The sequence below is a fragment of the Mesocricetus auratus genome, unplaced genomic scaffold (assembly GCF_017639785.1).
Source record: "Mesocricetus auratus isolate SY011 unplaced genomic scaffold, BCM_Maur_2.0 Super-Scaffold_100023, whole genome shotgun sequence".
Lineage (NCBI taxonomy): Eukaryota > Metazoa > Chordata > Mammalia > Rodentia > Cricetidae > Mesocricetus > Mesocricetus auratus.
The window spans coordinates 19,058,575-19,085,052 of NW_024429204.1; the positions used below are offsets into that span (position 1 = coordinate 19,058,575).

The 26,478-nt window shown below is 40.9% G+C and overlaps 1 protein-coding gene across 1 annotated transcript; it reads right to left on the reverse strand.

Moving 5' to 3' along the window:
- Positions 1-26,478, reverse strand: Has2 (hyaluronan synthase 2). The gene is made up of 4 exons (XM_013122555.3): positions 25,912-26,478; positions 14,190-14,816; positions 3,215-3,316; positions 1-1,667 (listed from the first exon to the last, which is right to left on the reverse strand). The coding sequence occupies exons 2-4, from the start codon at positions 14,814-14,816 to the stop codon at positions 738-740; spliced, it is 1,659 nt and encodes a 552-aa protein (XP_012978009.1). The 5' UTR covers positions 25,912-26,478; the 3' UTR covers positions 1-737.

The window sequence follows — 26,478 nt, forward strand, 5'->3', positions numbered from 1 at the left end:
AAAGGTAGAGAAAGAGAGAACCATTTTATTCTTTCATGAACATCGGTCAACAAAGCTTCACATTTTGGGCAGGTTAATTTTTGTAGTATGGATTTTTTAGAACCTATTTTATTATAAAAAGAAAAGGAAATGCATATTTTGTCAGAGAAGTAAAATATAGACTATGATGTGAAATCTGTTTTTTTTTAAATTGGCATACAAAATGTAAAAACACAGTACAATTATATCAAAGTACAGCATAGCCAGTGGCCTTTAAATTCTCCTTTGGCATTTCATTTGGTAGAGTTAAAGACAAACAGTTTTCCTTAAAAAAAGAAAGAAAGAAAAATCATCTATCAAAACAGTCCATAAGTTAGGTTGTATAGGTTGAAAAAGTGTTCCCTTGAGTTTTCTGAATGCTTTTCTTCCATGATCACCCACATAAAGCATGGCTAGTGAGGTATATAGATCAAACACTGTCACTTGGATGCACAGTAAGGGAAAAGTGCATGAAACCAAGAAGTCATCCCAACGTTCCCAGAAAATTTGGATTAAATCTGAGTTTCTTCTTACTGATGTATCAATTTACTTTGGCAGAATCAAAAATCAACCCATCAAACGTCTTTGTTCAAGTCCCAGCAGCAGTGATATGTCTCCTGTGGTGGCAGGGTGAGATGCCACAATACTGTACAACCCCTTGAGGAGCTAAGAAGTGTGTGTGTGTGTCCCCATGTGTGATTGCAAACATCACCGTGTGATCATACATCAAGCACCATGTCATACTGTTGTCCTTTCTTCCTCTTGCCACACTTATTGATCAGAACCACATACAGAGTCAAAAGCATGACCCAGTAGCACGCATAGATCAACGTCCCCACAATGAGAACAGTCTGTTTGGATTCGGAAAATGGCTTTTTCGATTCCTTGTAAATGGTGAAAATCACACCACCTAGAAGGATTGTAAACCACACGGACACTGGAATGAGTCCTATGAAATTAACAACAATGGTCTTCCTTCCGGATGTACCCCACCCAGCTTTGTTTATGGTTGCAATGGCAAACATCTTGGCCGGAAGTAGACTTGACATGTACAACACTGAATAGAGGGACATGAAGACCATAACGATATTTCCTCTAAGGCAGCTGGCAAAAGATGACTTTATGAGACCCACTAGCTGGACAGTTAACAGGAAGAGAAGGATGTTCCAGATTTTACCCCGGTAGAAGAGCTGGATGACTGTGGCGATGAGAAAGAAAGGAAAGAATCCAGTGATAACAGCTTCGTAGGTCATCCACAAGTGATGCTTGTGAAACCACATGGCATTGTACAGCCACTCTCGGAAGTAGGACTTGCTCCAACGCGTCTGCTGGTTCAGCCATCGGAGATACTCTATAGGTGTTTCTGTAAGGCACTTGGACCGGGCTGTGTATTTCGTTGCATAGCCCAGACTCAGCACCCTGTTGGTAAGATGCCTATCATCACCAAAACTGCATTGGTTGCCCATGAATTCCTGGTTGTACCAGTCTTCTACAAACTCATGCAGCAAGGAGTTTCTGTACATTCCCAGAGGACCACTTATGCACTGAACACAACCAAAATAGGACTGGCAGGCCCTCTCTATGTTAAAAGCCATCCAGTATCTGACACTGCTGAGGAAGGAGATCCAGGAATCATACTTGTTTAAGATCTGCAAGTGAAAATAAGTAAAAATAAATAAATAAATACATACATAAATACATAAATAAATAGAAATGAAAGTTTGCTTTGGCTTAATAGCACCCAGAAGCCCCGTCGCCCCCTTAGATCACTGCCTGGCATGACTCCAGTTAGGTTCCTCTCCTCCTTTTGCCCTTCCCTTCTCTTGTCTTCTCTGGTTTTGCATTATGGAATATTATATATAATAATATGAGATAAGATTGATTGGTTGGGTATATGTGTCTATATATTAATGGAGTTTTTCCTGCCTCTTTTTTCTCATCTTCTTGCTATATTCTTCTGTTGGGCACTAACGCTGAGGTATACTTTTAAGCGTCAATAACCAGTTCCTAAATTTATCCCGATGTGCTTTTGTAAATTACTATCTAATGTTGAAGGGTTTAAAGTCCTAGATGCTTCTGCTTCCATGCTTCCAATCCTTATCTGCTCATTTTCCTTCTCCATTTAATAAGGCCGGGGATAAAAGACTCCCCGGAAAATATTTAATCTATCTGAATTCCATATGCTTCTCTCCTCTTTTTAATCACCAGGCTATTTCTTTGTTTTCCCTAATATGATATCTCATTTTAGTAGCACGCATGCATACGTGGTCACATAATACTAATCTTCATTTTGAGGTTCATTTTCTTTGTACTTCTCATCTGGTATCAAAACTGAATATCATACTTTTAAGGGACTCTGATTTATAATTTACATATTTCCACATACTTAAATTTCTGTCCAAGAGCTTTATTATTGTGTCATTAATAATTGTTTCTCCATTGCTAATAAATGATGGGCCACTTATTAATTGTGTCTTTGTCTATTCTTACTGATGTAAATTTGAATTGCCATTTCTCTTTTTCTCCTTTGTTTATCAGTCTATACTTTAAAAAAATTATATGTGTGAGTGTTTTCCCTGTCTGGGTGTATGTTCATTGTATGTGCGCCATGCCCACAGAGACCAGAAATGGCAACAGAGTTCTTGGAATTGGAGTTGTGATGGTTGTGAGTCATCAGGTGAGTGCTGGATGCTGAGAGAAGCCAGGTCCTCCGCAAAGGCTATAAATGCTCTTAACAATTCAGGTATCTCTTTAGATCTTTCTTTCTGTAATTTTAACCTAACACAGTGTGGCCAGATTTCTAAATGCAGAGGCATACATTATATCATCCACTCCTGAATATACTTCCATTTCATTATTTCTGTTACTAAATAACTTCGATATAAGATTTTAGCAGGGTATTGAATATTAAGTTGTGGCCTGAGGGTGTCTGGTGGAAATCACTATTCATCTATACATTTGCATCATGTGTAACTTATAAGTCATGATGAATACATGTTTAACACCAGAGGTAAGCATAGATATCCCAAATTATTTCAAGTTAGGTAAGAAAATCAGGATTAAAATTTATTTGATGCATGTTCTCATAATTGTCCAGTACCAAGACCACAGAACATTGAACCAATAAACATTAAATGAATCAATGTATGAGTGTTATTAAAACTATTTCATACAAGAACAATGACGCCACATGTACCTGGACATCTCCCCCAACACCTCCAACCATAGGGTCTTCTTCTAAAACTTTCACCATCTCCACAGATGAGGCGGGGTCCAGCATGGTATCTGAATCACACACCTGCAAAGATAAAGGAGGGAATGATTTAAAGAGAACTGTGATAGGACCTCAGGAGCTTATTACTATACTCTTAGCCTTGTTGTCACAAAACTTCCTTCAGAAAATGGGACAAATTTGACGGACGATTCTGCATACCATGCCCAGTATAGATAGACTTCCATCAAGCTCAATACACTGCTAGGCAGGCCCACTCAAATGTTAGTGGAGTGTAGATAATCAGCCTGTCCTGGTTTCCCAGTTAATCTCATTGTCCTGTCACAAGTCTGTGATTGGCTTTCTGTTTCTTCATCATAGTGTATATACAAGCCTCTATTAGGTGACCGTGAACTTCCTAGCCTCTAGAAATGTGGGTCAAATAAAATTCATTATCAGTTATCCAGTCTCAGGTATTTTGTTACAGCAGCAGAAATCGTCTTGGATAAGATCACCACAACTCTTATTAATGGGACATAGTACTCTTTTACATTAAATGCAGCAAAGCCCTAACAGATGTAAATTGACCAGAGTTGCTATGTGATGAACCCCTGGACAGCCTCTTAAAGTTTTTGTGTGAAATGTCCTCTGTGGTTTTCTCTGTGTGGACTTGGTCTCTAATTGGTGGCACTGGTTTGGAAGTTTATGAAACCTGTAGTGTATGGAGCCTCAATGGAATCCTAGGAGGCAGGGCTTGCAATTTTTAGATTGATTTCTGTCCTCCCTGCTTCCTAATCCACAGAGAGGTGAGTCAGTAACTGTAGCAAGCTCCCATGATCATGTATTCCCAGTCATGACGCATATATATTCCTTCAAATTCAGGAGCAAAATAAATACCCCATCCCCTAAGGTGTTGTTTACTTTCCCTAAATTCTGTTTTCTGAAATCAGTTCTAGCTCTCTTCTTGGTACTAACTCATGCAACTCAATGATATTTTAGTCAAAGATGGGTGACTTGTGTGCTGGTGGCCTCATCAGATCATACCATCTAGTGGTTTTATAGCCATTTTAGTGTATGTGATCATATTACCTGATGTCTGCCGTGTATAGTACCATCATCAACTGACATTCAATCACATTTATAATCAAAATGGGCAATCTTAACAAGTCTCCAAATCCTTAAAAATATTTGAAGAAATAAATAAGTTGTAGAATCATGGATTCTGAGGAGCTGAAGACTTTTATTATATGTACTATGGATCACTCAATTCACTATCTAAGGAATCCCAATGTTTTAAAAACCTATCTCTTTCAACTTTATCAATGACTGTTTTCTGAAAAAAATTCCTCACTAGTGAAGATTGCTGAAAACAGTTCTTTTAATGCAGTATTGGAATTTATTAATTTAAATATTGTATGCACATAAAACTAGAAGTAAATTTAAATAATTCCAGTGAATTTGCACCTAAATTACAGTTTTAAATTTGTTGTTGTTATTCTACTAAGTAGAAGAACTCTCTTACAAATAATAAAAAAAATGGTCCATTGTTCTTGTTGCAGTTGTTTGTTCTGTTTTTCTGATTTTTGAAAATTACAGTTAGGATCACTATGGTCATTTATTTTGAGGAGGACAAAATTGGCAGAGGGAAGACTTCAGTTTTTCATTCTAGAACACAAGTCTCCACCAACACTCGTTTTAAACCCAAGCATTCCAAGCCTGAATAAGCTACATAAAATCAATCAAAGAGCGACTTTGGCTCTCTCATGACTTGTTTATTACAAGTTTGCATAAGCCTACATGCTGGGCAGGAGGCCTGAGCTAAGGGGAGAGAGCTGTAAAGGTGCAAGTCCAGCCCACCGCTAGATTTCACCATCCCAAGTTAAGGTCATATCCACCTCTATTGACTTAAGTCAGGAATGGTAGAAACCAAAGGCTAAAATAAGCTTAGAACAACAGGAAAAGAGCAATCCAGAAGTAGCATTCACATAACCCTGCCTGTTTCTGAACACAAGCAAGTAAGACCTGCAACTTTGAAACCAATAAACTTGAAACAAATCTCTCAAATTCGTCATATTTAAATTGGCCCCTCCCATTTTGCTACAGAAACTCCAGACAGTCTCTGAGACAGGCTGTTAGTACTGTAGGAAAAGTTCTCAGAAATCTCCCGGGAAGGGGTTTGTTATCATAGGATTTAAGAGCTTTAGAGAATTTCAGTTTCTGGATGTTGGTTAGTGACTGAATGCCAACTAAAAATCCTGTCTTTGCCAGTTGGAAAAACCATATAAGCTCAGGGGCACAAGAACATTTACTTAATAAAATGTGAAGACTACAACTGTAGTCCTTAAAATTCATCTCATAGGATATTGTTCCTAGTTTTCTCCTCACCAGTTACTAACATGTTCAAAATGAATGTTGCTTGCCTAGCTCAGGGTTAGAACCTAGGAGATACACCACTGTATGAGTAACTGAAACTCACATCAAGAAAAACTATAGGATGGGATCAACACACACACACACACACACACACACACACACACACACACACACACACACACGAGACAGGGCACAGATCAAAAGTCTTTGTCCATACTGGATATGACTGGTGATAACTGAAGCACATAATAGTTATACAATTTCTCATAGCAGATAAGAGAAATGAAGAAGGATAACAACTTCTGAATAAAGTAAGGGAAAAAATGTCCAGTCCACTATTGGAAAGCATCAGCCACCTCAATTTAACCACAGAAAGACCAGTCTTCTCCTCTGTTTCTCACTCCTGCCACAAGTTAAAAACACCTTCTATATCTCTCCTTACATTAAGCAGAGACTGGCAAACTAGGGGCTTTAGGTTAAGACTGGCTTGCCACCTCTTTGGATACTGCCTAGTGGTTAAGATGATTTTATGTGTCTGAATTTGAAAAGAAACAAAAGAAGGATATATTGTCATGTATGTAAATTATATGAAATTCAAATTTCATACAGCCGCACTTGTTCATATAGCTGTTGCCTTCTACTGTGTTCTCTTTTCAGCAGAGTCAAACAGTGGCAAAACATAATACTTATCTCCTGTGTTTTACAAGCAATAGCAGCTCTTAAAGGTTCATTTGTTCAACGATTAAAGTCATTTGCCAACCTTGGATTTAAAGTAATTGGTTGCAGGAAAAGGCTCTGCTTTCACAAAAGAATCAGCAACACTGAGATTAAAGGTCTTAAATCCCAATTTCAATTATGCTGACTTTTCTAAGGTTCTGTTCTTCCCCATGTGGTACATAGACTCATAGAGAAGAGAATAGTAGCTAGTTTATGTATTTTCTAGAGTCGATACTGTCTACTTAAAGAACAAGTGTTCACATGATCAAGAAACCTAGATTCTTGAGTCTTGCGTCTTACTAGTGCATGGCTTTGAACTTAATCACAATCACCGTGTATTAGTGAGACCATGAATACGTAAACACTACATGTGTTACAAAGCACTGTCTGCTATTAGTATAAAATAGTAAATAACCCTTAAATGACTTCTTTCTTTCTTTTTTTCCTCCCTTTTTAAAATTTAAGTTAGAAATTGCTTGCTTCGCATGTCAATCCCAGCTCCCTCTCCCTCCCCTTCTCCCCAACCCCCCCACCAGGCTCCCCAGTCCCCCACCCAATCTCTACTCCAATCCCCAGGGAGGGCGAGGCCCTCCATGGAGGATCTCTAGACTCTGTCATTTCATCCAGGGCACCGCCTAGGTCTCTGGAGGAAACTCAAGCCTAAAGGATCTCTATTCTGTGGAAAGTGCTCAATAGAGAGAAGCATAAAATGGACTCAAGACATGATCACATGTAGAGCATTTCTTATATAAACAGATTGAAGTTTACCTGGAACCATCTACAACAGTCAGGAACCTCACAACAATCTAATTGGAGCTCTTCCCAAGAGTGCTTTTTACCAAATCCCTTTCCTATTCGAAGACCCAAGTCTAAAAGACAAAATCTGCATGTTTCGTTCAGACTGTACCAGATTCACTAATGGATTGCCTTGGTACTTCAGACTCCATCAAAGAGCAGTGCAAAGCCAGCTGAGCAACAGAAAACCTGAAATTGCTGTGGTTGACTTTTATGAGGAAACAAGTTGAGAAGAAATCAAGACCTCTTCTGGTGTTTTGACAGTTCTACTCCTTCCTGATCTTGACCCCTCATCCTAACCTTGAACCTCCATCTCAACCTTGAGTCTTCATCTTAACCTTAACCCTTCATTTTAACCTTGAGACAGTGCAACTATTTATAGAGTATGTGGAACTTGGTTTGGGTTCCTGCTACAACTTAACTGTAAAGTAAGCTGATATTCTGCTTCTCTCTCCCAACCAGTGTCTCTAAGTGATGGAGGGCAAGGGTGAGCAAAACAAGTAAGAAACAAAAGCAAATAGAAACAATAACAACAAAAACCCCTCACAAATAGTTACCAATGAGGAAACAGAAAATGGTGCTCCCTAAACTCCTCTAATGTTGCACCACAGTAAGTACAAACTGGAAAGGATGAAAAGGGAGTGGGGGAAGGGAATGATATTTAGTTTACTGGTAGAACATTCACCTAGAAAGCACAAGGCCCAGAGTTTAGTCTCCATAACCAAAGCAAAAGGAAAGGGAAAAAGACAGAGAGTGGGTCAGGAAATAAAACAAAAACATCATGCAAGATTTTAGAATGAAAACAGAACCATTCCCAACCCGCCAATTACATAAACTTGGACCAGATTCTTAACTTGAACCCCTCAGCTCAAATCTGTAAGCCTCCGTCCCTTAAGACAAACATAGATTAGTATTATCCTTATCAAACTTTGTCAGAATGGTTTCCTGATAAGATAATATATGTATACATCATTGGGTAATACAGAGTAAATGATGAGCAGAAATGAGATACATAAAGAAGTATAAGAAATAAAGATGTAAACTCGTGTTTCTAGCTCCAAGAAAGAGCTCTTGTTAAAATTAGTTTAGCTAAATTATGACCCACCCCTAAAGCAGAGGGAACCCAGAGCTTCAATAATACCTAACAAATTTAGATGATGCAAGGGATATAAAGCCAATGGCTAAAAAAAAATCCTAGATTGAGTTACAGTTTAGTGGAAGGAAATGTGAGGTGTAAAGTGTGGTTTGTACTTGACCCCAACTAATTCATGACTTGGTTGCAATACAAACTAAATCACTTTCACTTTTCAATCTGTTGTCTTCTCCAAGGTTGAGTCCTTGAACATAGCCCTGATGTAAGGGCCTCATACTGAGCTTTCCTGGCTGCCTTCATGTGTTTTTGTTTGTTTCAAGACAAGAACTCACCCTACAGCCAGGCTAGCCTCCTATTCCTGATCCTCCTTTGGCCTTCCCTGTGCTGAGATTGTAGATGTGTGTCACCAGGCCCCATTCTTATTCCCTTCCTTATGTTTTGATTTTTATTGGTGTCTTTTCTCTCTCTTCTCTCTCTCTCTCTCTCTCTCTCTCTCTCTCTCTCTCTCTCTCTCTCTCTCTCTCTGTTTCTCTGTGTGTGTGTGTGTGTGTGTGTGTGCACTCGCATGTGTGCGATATGTATTTGTTAGTGCAGGAGTGTATATGATAAGATGATGGGGGGAGGCATTTGAACATGCATGTGCTTGGATGTGGAGGCCTGAGGACTACAACTATGTTTTTCTTCATGTATCTCCATCTTTATTTTTGGAGAAAGGGTCTCTCACTGATACTAAAGTTCAAGGATTATGCTAAACCAGTTGACCAGTGAGTTTCAGGGTTCATTCATCTCTGCCCCACCTGAAGTGGCAGGCACTAGCTGTGTGCAGGCTTTTGACTTGGTAGGAGGTGAAGGGCCGTGGGGGGATGGGGGGCAAAGACCAAATAAACAGAATTCTGAAAAACAAAAATTGTACATCTTTATGGGGGGTACTATGTGATGCTTTATGAGATATGTATCTTATAATGCTTAAACCTAACTGATTGTATCTTTTGCCTCAAGAAGCAAAGAGAAAATGAGAACTAAGACAGCAACAGATATATGAAGAGAACATTCTGATAAGACTTGTGCCTTGGTGTTTCCTCGGCTAGATCTTCAGTGGTTTGCTAGAAAGTATCAAAATGTAGGAGGAGTTAAAATGGTACTAAGTTCACCCTTGCCCTGATAAGGACTTGTCAATCATGAATGCTACCAGCAAAAATGGATACAACCGGTGCCAAGTTCACAGCAAACAACAAAAGTGGAACTTCTTGTTCCACTTTCAAAGCGCACTCAATCTTATCTCTCCAAACACAATACTCTCAACACTGCCATGGGACTATTCCAATTTCTTGGGCTTTCTACACAGAATAAAAATAGGCAAATGTCACAAAGCAGTTATCATTATGTATGATATCTGTTCTATACTTTTTCACAAAGACAAGTAGTAGTAATTAAAAATATTTCTAGCAGAAATCCAGGGCTAAGCTTCTCTGACCCACTGATTATAGTTTCAACTGTTACTTTTTTAAACATTTTTATTAGCAGTTGTTTGAGAACTTTATATGTGTATGTACCTGATCAACACACAACCTTGTGCTTGTGCTTCTATTCAAATGTCTCTTAATAAATAAATATTACTGAGTATTAACATTAAATTCATGATCAGTAATACATGCCTGGAGAAAACTCATCTCTATGAGGCATATAATAACTTCTTTGTACCTGGGGTCAATTTGCAAAACTAAGCTATAAACAACAAGCACACAGAAATGTAGATATCATGGCATTAAATGGATATATAATTATTGAAACAAGAAAGCAAAGTGTTACCTTGCTTGACTCCAGTTAAATCATGTACATTGGCTCACTCATAAATGTATTTCTCATTGTGTCTATGCATATGATTCCTAAAATACCTTGAATACTGATTTGGAGGTAAGTGGTAAATTTTCATGAGCAGAAAAATTTGAAAATGTAAACTATAGAATCCATGTTGCTTGGGGCATGTCTCAGTGGGTAAAGAAAGCTCCAGTAAGTGGTGGACCTTAGGTAGAGTCCCTAGAGAGCACAGAAGAAAGGGTATGGTTACATGACAAGATGGCAGGTGGAAACTGGTGAAATATATGGTCCAGTTAGCCTGATGTCTGCAGCAGAGAGCTACATGCAGTGACATTGGAAAACTACTACACGTACTCCACAGTGTATGTGCTCCTGCACTCACACAATGCATGTGCACACATACATATGTATATTTAATCCATGAGCATGATGATCCCAGGTGCTTTATGAATTACATAGCTATTTTCCCAATCAAAGAAATATGGATACCACACATACACATACACACACACACACACTCAGAGAGAGAGAGAGAGAGAGAGAGAGAGAGAGAGAGAGAAAGCCAGGCGGTGGTGGCATACACCTTTAATCCCAGCACTCTGGAAGCGGAGGCAGGAATATACAAGTTAGAGACAAGTTTGGTCTACAGAATGAGTTCCAGGACAGCCAAGCCTACACAGAGAAACCCTGTTTCAAACAAAACAACAAAAGTAAACAAATTAAATCTAGATACCTATGATGCTGCCAGATTAAATAAATGACACAGCTGCTTCTTGGATTTCTCCTTTTAGAAAATGTTCATATTTATTGTATTCTTTCTACCTGGGAAATCCCTCATGCACACATCAGGTGATTTTGAATTTTTCTTTGTCTTACAGATTGATAGCCACTTTGTTACATGTCTTATGCATGTTAAAAAGATAGCAGAAATGAATAAACAATTATATAATGTGAATATCAAAATGTCTCCCTGTATGATAGCATTATGTAAAAATTGAATGAAAAATTAAACATAATCAAACTTTTGAAAACTCAGGAAAAGCAACAAGGGTACATTTTAGAAAACATTGGCCCATCATTGGTCAGTTATTTCCTGCTGATCATTTAATTCTTTTCCTTGTGATTTTTAAATATGTAAAACATGATTGTAAATGTGTGCTGCTTTAATAAATGAGATAGCCTGTACAAGCATGATTTTGATTACGTAAACAAGACATTTCGCCTTTGGAGATGCATCGGCACTTAGGTCAACTTATCTCCTTCTTGTAAACTGGTTTCATTATGAAAACATCCATTCAGATGTCCACATTCCTCTCCTTCCTCATGCTCCCTTCTCCACTCGTGGGGTTTACTTTCCTTTCATTGTGCTTTCTCATTTTAAATTCTTACTGTTTTTCTACCTGCTCTGTCTCTAACGTAACCACCACCATCACAGATAATCTACCACTACACTACCTTTTCCTAGTATTCAGGCACAACATTAGATGCTTGAAAGGCTACAAGACTTAGACAGTAGTCAGCCAAGAAGACAGACAAAGAGAGAGTTCACATTTCTGAGGCCTTCATCCTGAGCAGACCAGAGGGAGTCTCCAGTCCCTGGGGATTAGCTCTAAAAGATAGCACTGATCAGAGAGTCGTTAAGGGGTGGGTGCTATTGAAACAGGATGCACAAGAGAGGGTAAGGACGCCTTTAAGAACATTCAGTATCCTTGGGTTTCTCCTTCGTGGGAGGTGAGGTCATCTGTTAGTAGTTACGCAGGGAGGAGTTTGGATGGGTAACTGGGAGCATGGTGAAGATATGAAATAATAGGTCATGAAAAACAATAAGCCAGAAACCAAGTGCACAGAGTACAGAGATGCACTGCAGGTCAGGCGTGACTTAGAAACCAAACGCCTTGGCCATACCTCTCCATGGTGAGTCAATATTCTCCAAGAAGTACACAGAGGGTCACAGCTTCTTCCTCAGACCTTCATTCTGTGTCGTACCCTTGGGGTCTTGAGTACTACTCTCCTTCAGTGGCTTCCCACCAAGTTCAATCACTAGCAATATTTTGCCACCACTGTCTTCATGCCTCCCTCCTTTTTGTCTTAATGTGGCCTCTGCTTGACAATGTCCAAACTTTGGATCAGCCACAAGAGAAAATTAGAGCATTCAGTGTTTAGCTTGAACCTTAAACAGCTGCCATTTTTGTAGTCAAGAAAGGTTATCTTTCAGGGGTTGTGTTGAGGGATGCCCAGCTTTGGGATGCCAAGTGACTTTTACTCCTGTGTGTGTGCTTCCAACTGCATGGGAGTCTCAGGAGGGCTCAGAGCCTAGAAACAAGCAGCTGCTATGGTCAGTATTTTAGAAAGTTCAGCCTGGAGGAAGACTCCAACAGAAAGCCTACTCTACCCTTTCATGTTCCTTATTACTTTTTCCTGGACAAGTAGAGTGCAAAGTTGTCAAGGAAACAAACAAAATTCAAAACAAGAATGATGGGAGAAGGGGGTTTGGGAGGAGTAGGTTAATAAAAAGGAGGAATTAATGCACACAATGATGTGTTCATTGGAACTGACAAATGTAACTAGAATTAAAAGCAAACTATCAAGACAGACATTTTCTCATTTAAGGCACAAAGCTTCATTATTTGTGTTCTAAATTATCTACCATACCTTCGCTGGAAAATATTCCTATCTAGAACCAAAGGTACTTCATGTGAACATCAATTGTCCAGAAATAACTAAAACTCCCTTAATAGCAAAAGTTCTACCAATGGGAAATTAGGAGACAACAGAAGATATATGCTGATTTCACAGAAACTTATTAATATGCAAATAGAAACCAGTAAAATACCTCCCACTCTTCCCACACTTTCTGAAATTAACCCCATGACAACAGATGATGCATACTGTATACTTTAGTATAAACTGGAGGGTGCTGTGATAAACAACATATTTACAGTAAAAATTTTAGCTACATGGTCAATAACATTGTAACTTTTGTTAAGCCCTAGGGATGTCTTATTTGATCTAATTATTTTAAAGTACTTTCAAGATTGGTTTATTCCATCTGGTAAACTGAGGCTCAGGGGATGGAATTTCTCAGTTAACAGCTAATAATCCCTGCAATTAGATCCTCAGGCAATGACTCTATAATCATTACTCAATCATTATTGAACCTGGGAGCATGATATGTGTGAGAAAAAAAAAGACCCCTGCACAATAGGATTCCACTTCTGAAAATAGGGTTTCACTTCTTAGGACAGACAAATGGTTATAAAGACTTTCTTCTACCAGATCTACTCCTCTTTTCTTGGTCTCATCATGGACAAAATCTAACTAAAGAAAGAAGCTGAAAGCAAATGACAATGAGAAAATTGCCACATGCTTAGTGTGAACAGGAGGAGAAACCTTACAGAGAGCTAGAAGGGAATTAAGGAGAGACAGAGCCTGCCTCATTTTCCAGCAAGCACACATCATCCCAAACTCTTTCAAAAGGTCAAGTTGCAGTGAGGTAATGCTGTTTTGGGAGTGAAGTAAACATTACATTGATTTTGCTCCCTCTAGGATGGTTTGCCCCTCCTTTTCCTTTTTCTTTCTCCCTCTCAGTTTTACAACCCTTGCTCTTTTGAAAAATCAAACCCATTCTCGCCACTCCCCTTTTACTGAGTCTGCACACCAATAATGTTCTAGTCTTGCCTTCAGTCTGAAGCTGTTCTTAAGACCTTTCCACTCAGGGTATCAGGCAGAGGCTATTTTCTTACAGAGCTGCTGTTGCTGAGCGCTGCGTGTGTGTGTGTGTGTGTGTGTGTGTGTGTGTGTGTGTGTGTGTGTTTAAACAGTGTGGACAAGGATGTCGGATTTGACTTGGCAGAATCCGGAGGCACAGAGAAGAACTAAGGAAAACGTAGAAAACGAAAGGAGGGGTTGCCTGTCCAAATAATCCCAATTTCTGACCAATTGCATGGACAAGGAAGCACTTTCATAGATGTTCCTAACAGTTTTACAAGATTTTTTTCTTCTGTCTTTTAAAATGTGCTTTCAACAGTCATGCTTTTTTCCAATGGACTGAAAGGAACACTGTGTTTAGAAGGGACAAGGATGGGCTATAGCATAGGACTAGAGAGATACAAAAGCTGCTTTATCTCGATGTATGTTTGCCCTGGCAGGAGTTTTCAGACCTACCTGCACATAATCCACACTCCGCCCTAGTGCTCTGAAGGCTGTGTACATGACTTCTCTCTTCCCGCCCCATTTTTGCATGATGCAGACGCTTTTGTTAGACAAGACCAGTTGGGTTACATGTTGTGAGCTTTCTTTGTGGGACTCCTCTGTCTCGCCGGGTCCCTTTTCATGGTAGTTGTTCTTCCAGATGTAAGTGGCGGATTTGTCCCTGCCCATGACTTCACTGAAGATGTCCATCATGTAAAGGTCATCGTCTGAGTTCCCGTCGATGACCATCACGACTTTAATCCCAGGGTAGGTCAGCCTTTTCACAGATTGCAAACACTTCCGCAAATAGTCAGGGTCTTCTTGGTAGGCAGCGATGCACAGAGCGACAGTTTTGTTCAGCTTAATGGGGGTTTCAAGGGACTTTTTCATTTTCCGGTGTTCCAAGAAGGCAAAGAGGCTTTGGATGATGAGGTGTGATGCTAAAAAGGCACCATAGAGTCCAAAGGAGAAGTAGTAATTATCCGTTTGGATGAACTGGTAGCCAACTATGTAGGCAGCTGTGATTCCGAGGAGAAGAGACACTCCAAAGAGTGTCGTTCCAATTATTCTCAGGACACATAGAAACCTCTCACAATGCATCTGCAATGGAATCAGAGACACGTGCGGTCAATCACTCTTGTCCCGTGCTTGCCAGCCACACACAGGTATCACGGGTGGCGGGGGAGCCCTGTCCAAGGAGCACTCATGAATTGCCCCCCTTTAGTTTTGTTCGTTTTGTGTTTATTGTTTGGTAATGTCACACTTGTATTCGACAGATCTGGTCAACACCGCTGCTTACTTCCTCCTTGCCAGCTCTTCCCATGCTGCCACCGCCATGCCCCCCCCCCGACTTCACCATGTACTCTTTTTTTTTAACCTGCATGGTCCACTTAGTGCTGCCAATGTGTGCATAGATACAGCGCCATCCACTGGAGCAACCCAACCGGGGCTGCGTTCCTGACGAAAGCTCAGTCTACATTCTCCAGCAGTCATCAACAACCAATGATTCCTCAGCTGGGAACGGGACTTGGTGTGCCCCTCTCCCACACGGCATTCAAGAATTGTAACAGTGAGTTTCCCACTTGACTTATTACCTTGACACCAGGGCTCGTTTTCGAGCCAGGATGTCAAGGTAACACAGCTCACGGGACTGTCTCAAGAACCAAATGGGTGGGTAGTGCCAGTAACTGTGACAATACATTGAACACCTACCCGGATGCTTTGTTCTCGGTGTCTTAGGTCCCATGTCTAAGGCAGCTCCCACTTTATCTAGACACAACTAGGCATCAGACTAAAATTTCCTAAAGAAATCTTTTTGCCTGCTCAATACTTTCTTCAGCCCCTAATTACTGATGAGTAAGAAATCCGCAGAAGATTCTGCTGATCTTCCCAAGTATGACTTCATTTCATCTCTAACACTTGTCCCTATGCTTATATCTCCAGGAAGCTGGCCGAGGTTAGAGACTAGGAAGACTGGGTTCTGGGATTAGCTTATCAGTTAGTGCTGTGACCTGGCAAGCATGATCCCACGTCCCTGCATCTCAGTGTTTCTGTTTGCCCATGTTTGTTTTTAAAGACCTGTTCCATAGCAATGCTCACACTTTACAAATCACCCTTTGATGTTAAAATCTGTCTGTCCCTTCTACCCACCAGTGTCAGGTGGTACAGTTCTGAAGGTCAGGAAAACAACAGCATCACCATAGAACAAAATCCATATTATTAAAATAATGGCTATATTGAGTGAGGAAAAAAAAAACATCCCACTGGATTCCAAGAGCTGAAAGTCCATCCTATCAAAAGAGATAGCAGGTCAGACCTTAAGCTTCTCTCAACTCTAAATTCACCCCTAAATTCTGCATGTATCCTAAGTAAGACTGGGGGGTATGTGAGTGTGCATGTTTTTGTGTGTGCAAGTACATATGCACCTGTGTGTGCATGCATTTGGAAACCAGATGACAACCTCCAGGGTGTGACTCCAGTGCTATCTAACTTCCATCCTTCTTTTTTCTTTTTGAGACAAGGTCTATCACTAGCCTGGAATTTTCCAAGGCACCAGGAGAGGAAATCTTAAGAATCTGTGTACCTCTGCCTAAACTAAGTTTTAAATAATCTAAGGACTCGAGAGCCAGTTTTTTTAATCTGTGTTTCCTTAACCACTTCTCATACTAAGCATTAAAATTTTGCTCCACAAACTTTTTCAGTTTATTTTCAGCCCCCTTCTAAGAATGAACTACAATAAGGCATGTCACTGTTTTAAGTGCAGTGTTCCTTTGTTCTCGTTTTTTTTTTTTCCCTTTGGGAATGTGTCATATTTGCATGTCAAGAATACATATTAATTTTATGTTTTTAATTTTTATTTTTAAATTTAAATTAAAATTAGAAACAAGGTTGCTTCACATGTCAGTTCCAGGTCACTCTCCCTTTCCCTCCCCTCCTGCTGTGCCCTCCCACCAACCCCCCCAATATCCCCTCATTTCCCCAGGGAGGGTGAGGCCCTCCATGGGGGTGTCTATAGTCTGTCATTTCATCCAGGGCAGGGCCTAGACCCTTCCCCAAGAGTCCAGGGTGAAAGTGCATCTCTCATTGTTGGATGGGCACCCAAAGTCCATTTGTATACCCAGGATTAATACTGATCTATTACCCAAGGCCCAATAGATTACCTAGGCCTCCTCACTGACAGCCACATTCAGGGGGTCTTGATCAGTCCTATGCTGGATTCCCAGCCATCAGTCAGGGATTCAAGAGCTAACCCTTGTCAGGTCAGCTGTTTCTGGGGATTAAAACAGCCCAGTCTTAACCTCTTTGCTCCCTCTCTGTCACTGGATTCCTTGAGTTCAGCTCAGTGTTTAGCTGTGGGAGTCTGCCTCTGCTTCCATCAGCCATTGAATGAGGGTTCTGTTTCGTAGACTCTCTGGCCATGGGATTGTAGGCTGGCACTCCCCAGATCTATGTCTAAAATCCATATATGCCATGTTTCTCTTTTTGTGACTGGGTTACCTCACTCAGGATGGTTTCTTCTAGTGCCATCCATTTGCCTGCAAATTTCAGGATTCCATTGTTTTTTTCTGCTGAATAGTACTCCATTGAGTAAATGTACCACATTTTCTCTATCCACTCTAAGGTTGAGGGGCATCTAGATTGGTCCCAAGTTCTGGCTATTACAAATAATGCTGCTATGAACATAGTGGAACAGATGTCCTTGTTGTATGAATGTGAATCTTTTGGACTCCACTCTTAGGCACATATTAATTTTATAGCCCAACTAATTTTGAAACTGGGTTTATGTATTTTAAATGAAAATAATTATCTCTATAAAAACCTCTCCTTTTGTACATTATTTATAGTCTCCTAGTCATTATCAAATTGCAAAAACGAATATCCCTTAGGAAGCAGTAAAATTTTGGTTATTAACACCTGTGCATGTTCACATTTTGTTACACCTAATCATACTTGACTGGGTCTCATTCTCAGAAATCTCGATGGTCTACCCACAAAACTGTTACCTTTCCTGGTCCAGAGACAATATGGTAGAGTCACAACATTGTGGCCTGCAGAAATTGAAGATATGCCTCTTCTAGTAGAGAAGAGAAAGATTTTTCAAAAGATAGTCTCCCTCCAATCCATCTTTACCTTCCTCTGGTAAAGCAAGGTTCTGGGGGTATATATCACTCCAAGAGAAAAGGAGAGGTTGGTCATTTCATTAAATATGGAATGCAGTGATTCATCTTTCAAGGTGGCTGCATGGACCTGTGTCATCAATAATGGACTTACAGGGCTTTGCTTTGTTTTAAATTGGCCATTAGACGTTTCTAGATCTCATTGACCGTAATCAATATAACGAAGGTCATGCAACGTACGCCTGAGACCAAGATGCTGTTCATCTTTCTACCTTGTAGATATCACTTCCTTCTGATAAATGGGCATGCTCACCAGACGCTTCAAAACACTGTGCAGAGGAGCCAAGTGGGACAAGAGAAAGTGTTTCCTTGCAAGTGTCAGTTGGTAAGGAAGCTGAAAAATATTCAGAACAGAGCAGAGATGCGGCTGACACTTTCCCCAGCTAGACAGGACAGCACAGTGTGTGGTATGGGAGTCTGATAACAGCAACCTGAGCAGAAATGGAAACTTGAGTCTGCTGGAAAAGGGTGAGCTGCAGAGTTTTCAGTGAGTGGTGAGCAGGGATTGCATCCCTTGTTAATTAACACAGCTGACAGGATCCTGAGCACTCCCAGAGGCCACGTTAACCAGTGCCTAAAGGTGCTGCAAGCACCAGACTTGGAACTTGTCATTTCCAAGACATGAGTCATTCTCACAAGAGTGAAAAATTTCAAAAGGACCAAAGCATTTGCCAGGGAGAAGCTTAAGTGTGTGCTCAGCTTACATTTAAAAAATCCACCATCACTAGCAAAAGAACAGCCTGCCATTCTTTCATTATTCACATTTTCCTTGCTTTTTATCAGCACACACGGATGTAGAGAGTGGTCACACAGCATCTGCTGGCCACAGCTGAGGTGGGAACACCCTCTTACATCATAGGTGTCTACAGAATGTCCTCTAGAAGCCTGGGAAACTTGTTAACAAACTGCAATAATGTGGTTAGAATTGAACCTTTATATTCCTGCTGTATCTCAGTACTGTCTGGTGTGACACACAGAGCATCTCAGAGCTGGTCAAAGGGCAAAAGGCATATTATAAAGCCTGCTTTGCTGAGTGGATGCATTGACCTCAGAGTGACACACAGGGTGTGTGTGTGTGTGTTTCTGTGTATACCTCTATGTGTGTGTTTCTGCCTATGTCTGTGTGTCTGTATGATTGTGTGTTTCAGTGTCTCTGTGTGTGTCTGTGTTTCTGTGTGTGTATTTCTGTGGGGGGGGAGTTGCTTAATTGCTAGGAGCAATTAATTTCATAGATGTGGGCACCATATGTGTAAAATTTCTGAGACAATCCTTAATTCAAACACCCTGTTACAGAAACCTACTTTCCCATTAAAAGAAGAATATGTATGTGACTTTTCTCTTGAATTAGAGAAGCTGGGTTATTTTAGTCCTAGATCCTAAGAAAGAAGACTTAGAAATTAGAATTCTGTAAATATTTAAACTGTAAAACTTAAATTTGGGGAGTGGCAGGATCAGAGTTTAGCCCACCGGCTTTTGAATTGCTACTTCATCTTAACTATTTAATAACATCTATTGCCCCCCCAAAGCTAAGTCAAAACAAAATGTAAGAGAATGGATTGCTCTAATACTGTATAAGCTCACATCTCTATCCAAATATCCATCTATACATACATCAATACACATATCTATGTATGTATATATATATTTCCATGCATATATTTATCTCTGCTGATTTTACTAATGTATGCTATGACATAAAACACTGCCTAATTTACATTAAGTATTTACTCTGTTGATTAAATGCCTCCATCACAATTGCCATCATCGTTATCCTGTTTAGTGGCAGCTCTTACTTATTTGTCATTTATTGGGCTTTAAGCAATAAAGAAAGGCTTTTGTTTTATTTTTAAGACTTGATCCTATTTCATCTTAATGTCTTTTCACACATCACAATGCATATATATGACAAAGAAACCAAGATGCTGAGTATTGAAATTACTGGACCAATGTTACAAACCAGGAGTGGGATCCACAAAGTGCCCTAAATCCAGATAACATTTGCTGAGAAAGATTTTGAATACTCATGAGAAATTATGCAGAAGTCTTTGGTTTCTAGCTAAAAGCTGTATGTCATAAGGCGAGATAAGGGGAGAACTTGAAGATATGTTCCTGTCATTGTGATGTGTAGAGAATGAACAATCCTGTGGGTTCAGTTATGTGGCAAGGCAATATTCCAAAAGTTCTGGGCTTGTGTACCTTCCCATTTTTGTGCAGCCTAAAAAGATAAAGAATAGCGTTGCTTCCAAATAAGCTTCTGGCCCATCTAACCAAGTATGATTTTAATGCCAGCAGCAGAAATCCCATCATGCCATGAGAAAGGGACTACTGTTTCCAGTACTACCACCGGTGGAGGAGACATAACGCTTACTGGTAGCCCATCTCCCCCACATGGGACACTGGGTCAGTAAGCATCAGAGCCTTTTCCTCACCTTTGACCTTTTATGTCATAAAGACAGGAAACTGCTGGACAAAGAGAGAATATCAACTGCTTTCTTTTTGGTCTTAGTGCCATATTGAGAACTGAGTTTCCATAGATTTCAAGCAGCATCCTTCTACACGAGATCTGAGAACTCAGATTTGTTGCATGAGCATCTGGGAAGAGGAGCAGATAGTAGGTCAAATGGTGCCTCCCAGTGTGCACAGTTCAATGACTGTGAGGAGTCCCAGACCAGCCCTAGAAGACTTTTGGGCAATAAAGATAATAATGGCAGAAGATAGGCATGGTCCCTGAGAGCATCCAGAGCAATTACAACTTGCAATCTGAGCGACTTTGAGTCCAGGGGTCACGTTTGGGCTGTGAGGGATAAGAAGTTTCTCTTTTAGGAACCACAAAGCTATCCCCTGTAGTCCTATTCTGTTCATTAACCCTTACACCACTTTAGAGTTTTGGTCTAATGACTTGTATGGTGTGTGTGTGAGTGTGAGTGTGTGTGTGTGTGTGTGTGTGTGTGTGTGTGTGTGTGTGTGTGTGTGTTGTCTCTTCAACTGGAGAGATTAAGAGGCATTGGTTAGATTAGCAAAAGTTTTGAAGTCAGATATACTTATATTCAGATCTCAGCTTTGAAATTCACCCCATAGAATTTGGTCTAAAGCAACAGACTGAGTTGAGGTATAATCTCAGCTTCTCCTTTTAATCAATGGGTAATGGATAACTTGGAACAAAGTACGTAAGATAAGCCAACTTCTATGCCGTAAACTATCATATAGAGTTGCATAGGAGATAATGAGATTGATGAAAAGGAGAAGTTCATTTAAATACTTAAAAGAGATTGCCATCAATTAAATCTTCACAATGCTGTTTTCCTTCCTTTGGTGATCTAATTACCTGCATTTGCCTTCCCTGTAACTCACTGCTACTTGTTAGTTAACAATTAAGAAAGCATGACATAATGAACAGCACAGAAGAATTAGGGGTTAAAACAAGTTGCTTCCATCCAAGTTTTGCCTTATACCAGCATTATACTTTACACAAACTTTTGAAGGTCCTGTGGAAAAGAGCATCAAGACTCATTAATTTTAGTATTGTAGCCTTCAGCATCATGGATAAACATGGGTTACACTAAATTCTTCATTTCCATGGCCTTTACTATATTTACCCGATGAGATGCTGGTATCCATTCTATAAGTGACTTGTGAACAACACCATTTTGAGGGATAGTGCATGTAAGAAATGATTTACTTGAAGTAGGGTTTGTATTGAAAGAAATGGTTTAGTCATTATGGTTGATACAAGCCAGTATTTTAATGCAAATAAAGATTAGTAATTTCTAAAGTCACTTTCTGCTTCCTCTCCTCATTATACTCTCAAATCCATTGAAGGTTCTACCTTGTGACCAATACGCCATCACATTATGACACAGCGATGACAGGAGACACTTAGAGAATGTTTTTTTCCTGAAAATGTTGCTCCAGACTCTGTCAATATATATAACTGGTACTGCAACATGAACTTTATTTGACATAAATTCATTTAAATATTTTATAAATGCTTCTTTTTTTCTATAGGCTGTATATGCTATGTGCAATCTTTAGAACTGGGAGTATTGATGCAGACATGTGGCATCTGCGAAGATGATGGAAACTGGCTTTTCATAATAAAAGATACTCATGATAGCTTTCTGCTAGCTAACCATTGACCAAAAAAAAGGATAGTAAATATAAGGTTAAAATTCAGTGGTCGCCAACTGTTTATCTCTCATCCCTATGACCTGTTCTCTCTTTGAACTTGCCTTTCCGTCTCTAGTCTCACCTTAGTTTTTCTACCAAAGACCCTGAGCCAACTAAGCAGGATCAGAATACAAAGCCTTTTAACCACCGCATCACTCTAATGGAACTTCAGGCTTCAAATTTCTCTCCATTGCACCATCACTCTTAACCAAGTGCTTCTAGAATGTCATTCTTCCCAAGTGGCAAGGGACTCCTGAATGTCACCATCCTGCACTGTGTTTATAGTGGAGAGGGAATTCACTAGGATTTGACATACAATCATCCTGACTACTAATACTTTGACTTAGAAATTTAGGTTGAAGTGTTATAATGTCAAGGGCAGCACAAATGTCCAGTTTATGTGAAATAACATAAAGCCATATATAGCAAGTCAGTACTCATTCTACAGAAGTTTTTGTGCCAGGGAAAATGATGAAAGTCATGCTTTGGTAACTTATGGCAATGGGTTTTCTATACAGGGAACTAATGCTTGCTCAGCTAACACAGCAGCTTCCAAGAGCTCTGTCCCTATCCTTGCAGCTTCTAGAAGAACACAACCTGGGTGTGCATGGATGAAAAAAACTTGGAAAGACACAGAGCTTATGAGTTAGTCCATCATTGCATTAATCTGTGGACTGTACATCATGCAAGATATAAGTAATTAATAATACACAATTCCTTGTTACTTGTTCTCAGATTTATAAAGATACTGTGTAATAAAAATTCCCCAAAGGGGATCTCCACTTGGATCCCAAAACAAAGGCTTTCACCAGAGTGTCCAAATTAGGAAATATTTACAAAAAGGAAAATGTTTTTTAAAAAGAAAAATCAAAAAGAGAAATGTTTTTAAGTCTTGAAGTAAGGTGTGGTGGTTCTGAGAGCTTTCAAGTTCGAGATAAGTCTGGGTTCCAGAGTGAGACCATGTCAAAAGAAAAAAGGAAGGAGGGGAGAGAGGCATAGAGGGAGGGAGGAGAAGGAGAGAGAGAGGGGGGGAGGGAGGAGGAGGAAGAAGAAAGAAGAAGAAGAAGAAGAAGAAGAAGAAGAAGAAGAAGAAGAAGAAGAAGAAGAAGAAGAAGAAGAAGAAGAAGAAATCTTAGTTGGTAAAGATAACCCAAATGGAAAAGCATTTATGAAACTCATTGCTGTGAATTCCCACCCTATAGAACCAATAAGGAGTATCGCAAGCTACTTTACTTTCTAGTAACTATTGCTTAGTCACTCGTTACACAAGTTTCATTTTCCTGCACAACAGCTGACTGTATACAGTATTTGCTTTCTAGAAAGTGATATTCAAATTCGATGCTAATAACTCGTGTTCTAAATACTTGGATTTGTATATGCTGATAACTTTATTGGGTAAATTTTGGATTCAGTTTGGGATATAATATAAAGAACCTAGGTAAAATGCATCTAATCAATACATTTACAGTGCAGGTGTCAAGTCATCTGACTCTTGTAATGGGTAAGGGAATGAAAATAGGAAGGATGATATCCCGGGTAAAGTGATCTCCACATAAAATTTGTGTTTGTCCAGAATTTTGAACAACAAAGCGTAACATACAGGCCACAGCTGTGCTTTATGTCTCTAAATTTTCACTGAAAATGTAAGAGAACCACTACTCTACTAGGAAAACCGTTGCGAGAAGAGTTTCAGTATTCAAAAACATGATCTCATTTGAATAGCTAATCTTATCTAGGAAAATGCAAACATTAACCCTGCTAATGAATCATTTTGCATAGGCTGGAAGGCAAAGAGAAAGATTTAACATTTGAGTTATTTACATTTGCAAAATGTAAACGTTATCTGTAAATAAATAGGTTGCTGGGCATGAATATTTGTTTTAGCTCATTCCACCGAGATGCATCACTCAATTTAAACACCTCATATTCTAAGATCAAATATGTGTTGCCTATTCAAATCTCTATCTTTAAAACGACCTATGAAAAACAAATCACAACCAGGTTTAACACCTCCAAATGTACACTGTCATCCGCCTCTCTTTAACAGGAAATCCCAGGCTAAGCCTTGAAATCTACAATGGGCAGAGAGGCTGCTCTCCCAAGTAAGCACCGCAAAACTTCAAGGAAGCCAACCTACTGATTTCCTTTTCTTTACACTAAGCAGATTTTAAGAGTCTGTATATACTCTGGCCTCTAGCGTGGGGGGTGGGGCGAGGTGGGTGGAGGGAGCCCTTCCTGGCCAATCAGAGACTCCTACTCTATTGCATCACACACACCCCTCCCAGGGTGTGACATCAAATGCAATCCCAGCCCAGCCACGTGGGTTGAAGGAGTGTAGCGTTTCTGTGCAGCTGCCTGGGAGACTCATTTGGCAGTAAAGGGTCCCAGGAGATAATGAGGAGAGCTGGGCAGGGATGGGCTGAGCTTCTACACGTTCCAAGGCCGGACGCAGTTGCTGCAGCTGGCTTCCCTAGTGGCTCGGGGTACCTGAGTCAGGATAGTGTGACCAGGCGTCTGGGGCATGTCCAGTGTAGGGCTGGTGGAAACTGGCGCCTAGGACCTTGTAGTAAGACCCGAGTCTCATAAGCCCTAATACTCAGACACTACCTTTGCTTTCTGTCCTTCTCAGTCTTAAGGGTTCTTTCAGAGCTGTTTCCCCTGGGCTGCCTTTCTTAGGTCAGAGGTAGCCGCCTCTATCGAGAGGAAGCTCACACCCTTACATAGACCCTCCTTCCAGACCCGCCCTCTGGTTCACGGGGACCGATTTCTATGCCCTGGCTCACTCTGGGCGGGAACCACCGTGACGAATTCCGCCCAAGGTGTTGATTATCCCGTCTCAACCCAGTCTCTGGCTCCTCTCCCAGCTCCACTCTGCCTCCCAAGGCCCCTCGACCCCACCCTGGGCAAGGGTCTAGGGACAGAGCTCCCAAGTCCCCCACTCAGCGATGTCTCCAGCTGCAACCGAGGAAAGAAGCGCCAGCGTGCTCCGTGCCACGTCGTATTTGGCTCGGGAAGGGGTGCAGCTGCCCGAGTGAGCGCAAGGCTGTCCCCGCGCGTGCCCTGCCTCTCGGCTCCTGGTGGACCGCCTGGCGCAAAGAGGGATGCGCGCCCTCATCTCGCCTCCAGTGGCGACTGCCACCGCCTGCGTTAGGGACCCCTTGCCCCAGAAAGGCTTCCGCAAGGTGGCTGAGCCCGGATGCCCCCCGCCTGACACTTTAATGGAGTTTGGAAACTGCAAAAGAGTGGAGGCCCTGGAAAAGGGGGGAGTGGCTGAACCAGGATGGTAGCTGGGAGGTGGCGCAGGACTTTTCTTACTTGGGGTCTCAGCCCAACGGAGCTGGAAGCCGGGATCGCTTAACCCTTTCAATGCAAGCAAAAATCGAGCCCCCCCTTTTTTCTTCTTCTTCTTCTTAAAGCACACATAACTGTGTCAGGGTGTTCCTGCCCACATAGTGGCGGGGGTGGGTGGATAGGAAGAAGGGGAGGGGTGGGAAGGTAAGGACATTTTCCTTACACAGTGGAAATCCTTGTTTTCTAGCTCCGGAGCCGCTTTGACGCTCCGGAAGATGCTCAGTGGAAAAGTCCATCTTGGGACAATAAGCTTTGCTGGGACACACAGTTACCTGTGCGCTCTGAGAGGCAGCGGATTTCTGGCTTTAGCGCAAGGACGATAAAAGCCAGGGTATGCTGCGGGACTCGATATTCCCCTAATATGCAGTCTGTGGAAAACAGAACACTTCAGACCTCGCGTATTTCTATAGAATATTTTTTCAAGCCCCGTGGATAATTTCTTCCCTGCCCCGGATCTTTCTGGCGCATTCATAGCTCACCCCAAAGCCTGTGGAACGTACCTTGTTCAGCTCCTGCTCATAAACTCGTCCTCAGCCTGTCTGTGTGGTCCCGGAGGGTCGTGGAAGGCAGTCTCCAAAATTGAGGTAATATGAAATCAGATGAATTTGAGACGACCAGCCAAAAAAAATAAGAAATTTAAAAACAACATTTAAAAAAAAAAGACGGGGGAGCCTTAAATGCTCGGTCCTCCCCTCTTTGAGAAGAAATTGCACTAAATATTCTTTTATTTCCGTTGTGCTTAAATCTTCTAATTCTTTTTGTGAAACGTGTTTTAAAATAAATTAAACTCCCCCCCCCGCTTTGCTATTCTCTCTAATCCCCCTCCCTCCGATAAGGCAAAGTCCTTTTCACATCAGCCTAAAAGCCCGGTGTAGACCCAGCAGAGGCTAGGAAGCTCAGAATGAAGAGCGAAGTCTTTGGCTGGTTCAAGTCCCCCGTTCAATGGGCTGCTCGAAGCCAGGACTGGCTAATTCTTTCCAGACGCCTTGACTTCTCCTTCCTCGCTGTTGTTGCCTCCTCCAACTTAAGGGGGTCCTAACAAGTGAGCCGGTGGGTGTTTTAATAGG

Bases quoted from the DNA above. Each gene is read 5' to 3' on its own strand.
- Has2 (XM_013122555.3), bottom strand. From the start codon at position 14,816: ATGCATTGTGAGAGGTTTCTATGTGTCCTGAGAATAATTGGAACGACA. The intron at 3,317-14,189 runs GTAGGTCTGAAA...TTATCTTTGCAG, and splicing joins GGAGTGTGGATTATGTGCAG to GTGTGTGATTCAGATACCAT. The intron at 1,668-3,214 runs GTACATGTGGCG...TTTCACTTGCAG, and splicing joins GTGTTGGGGGAGATGTCCAG to ATCTTAAACAAGTATGATTC.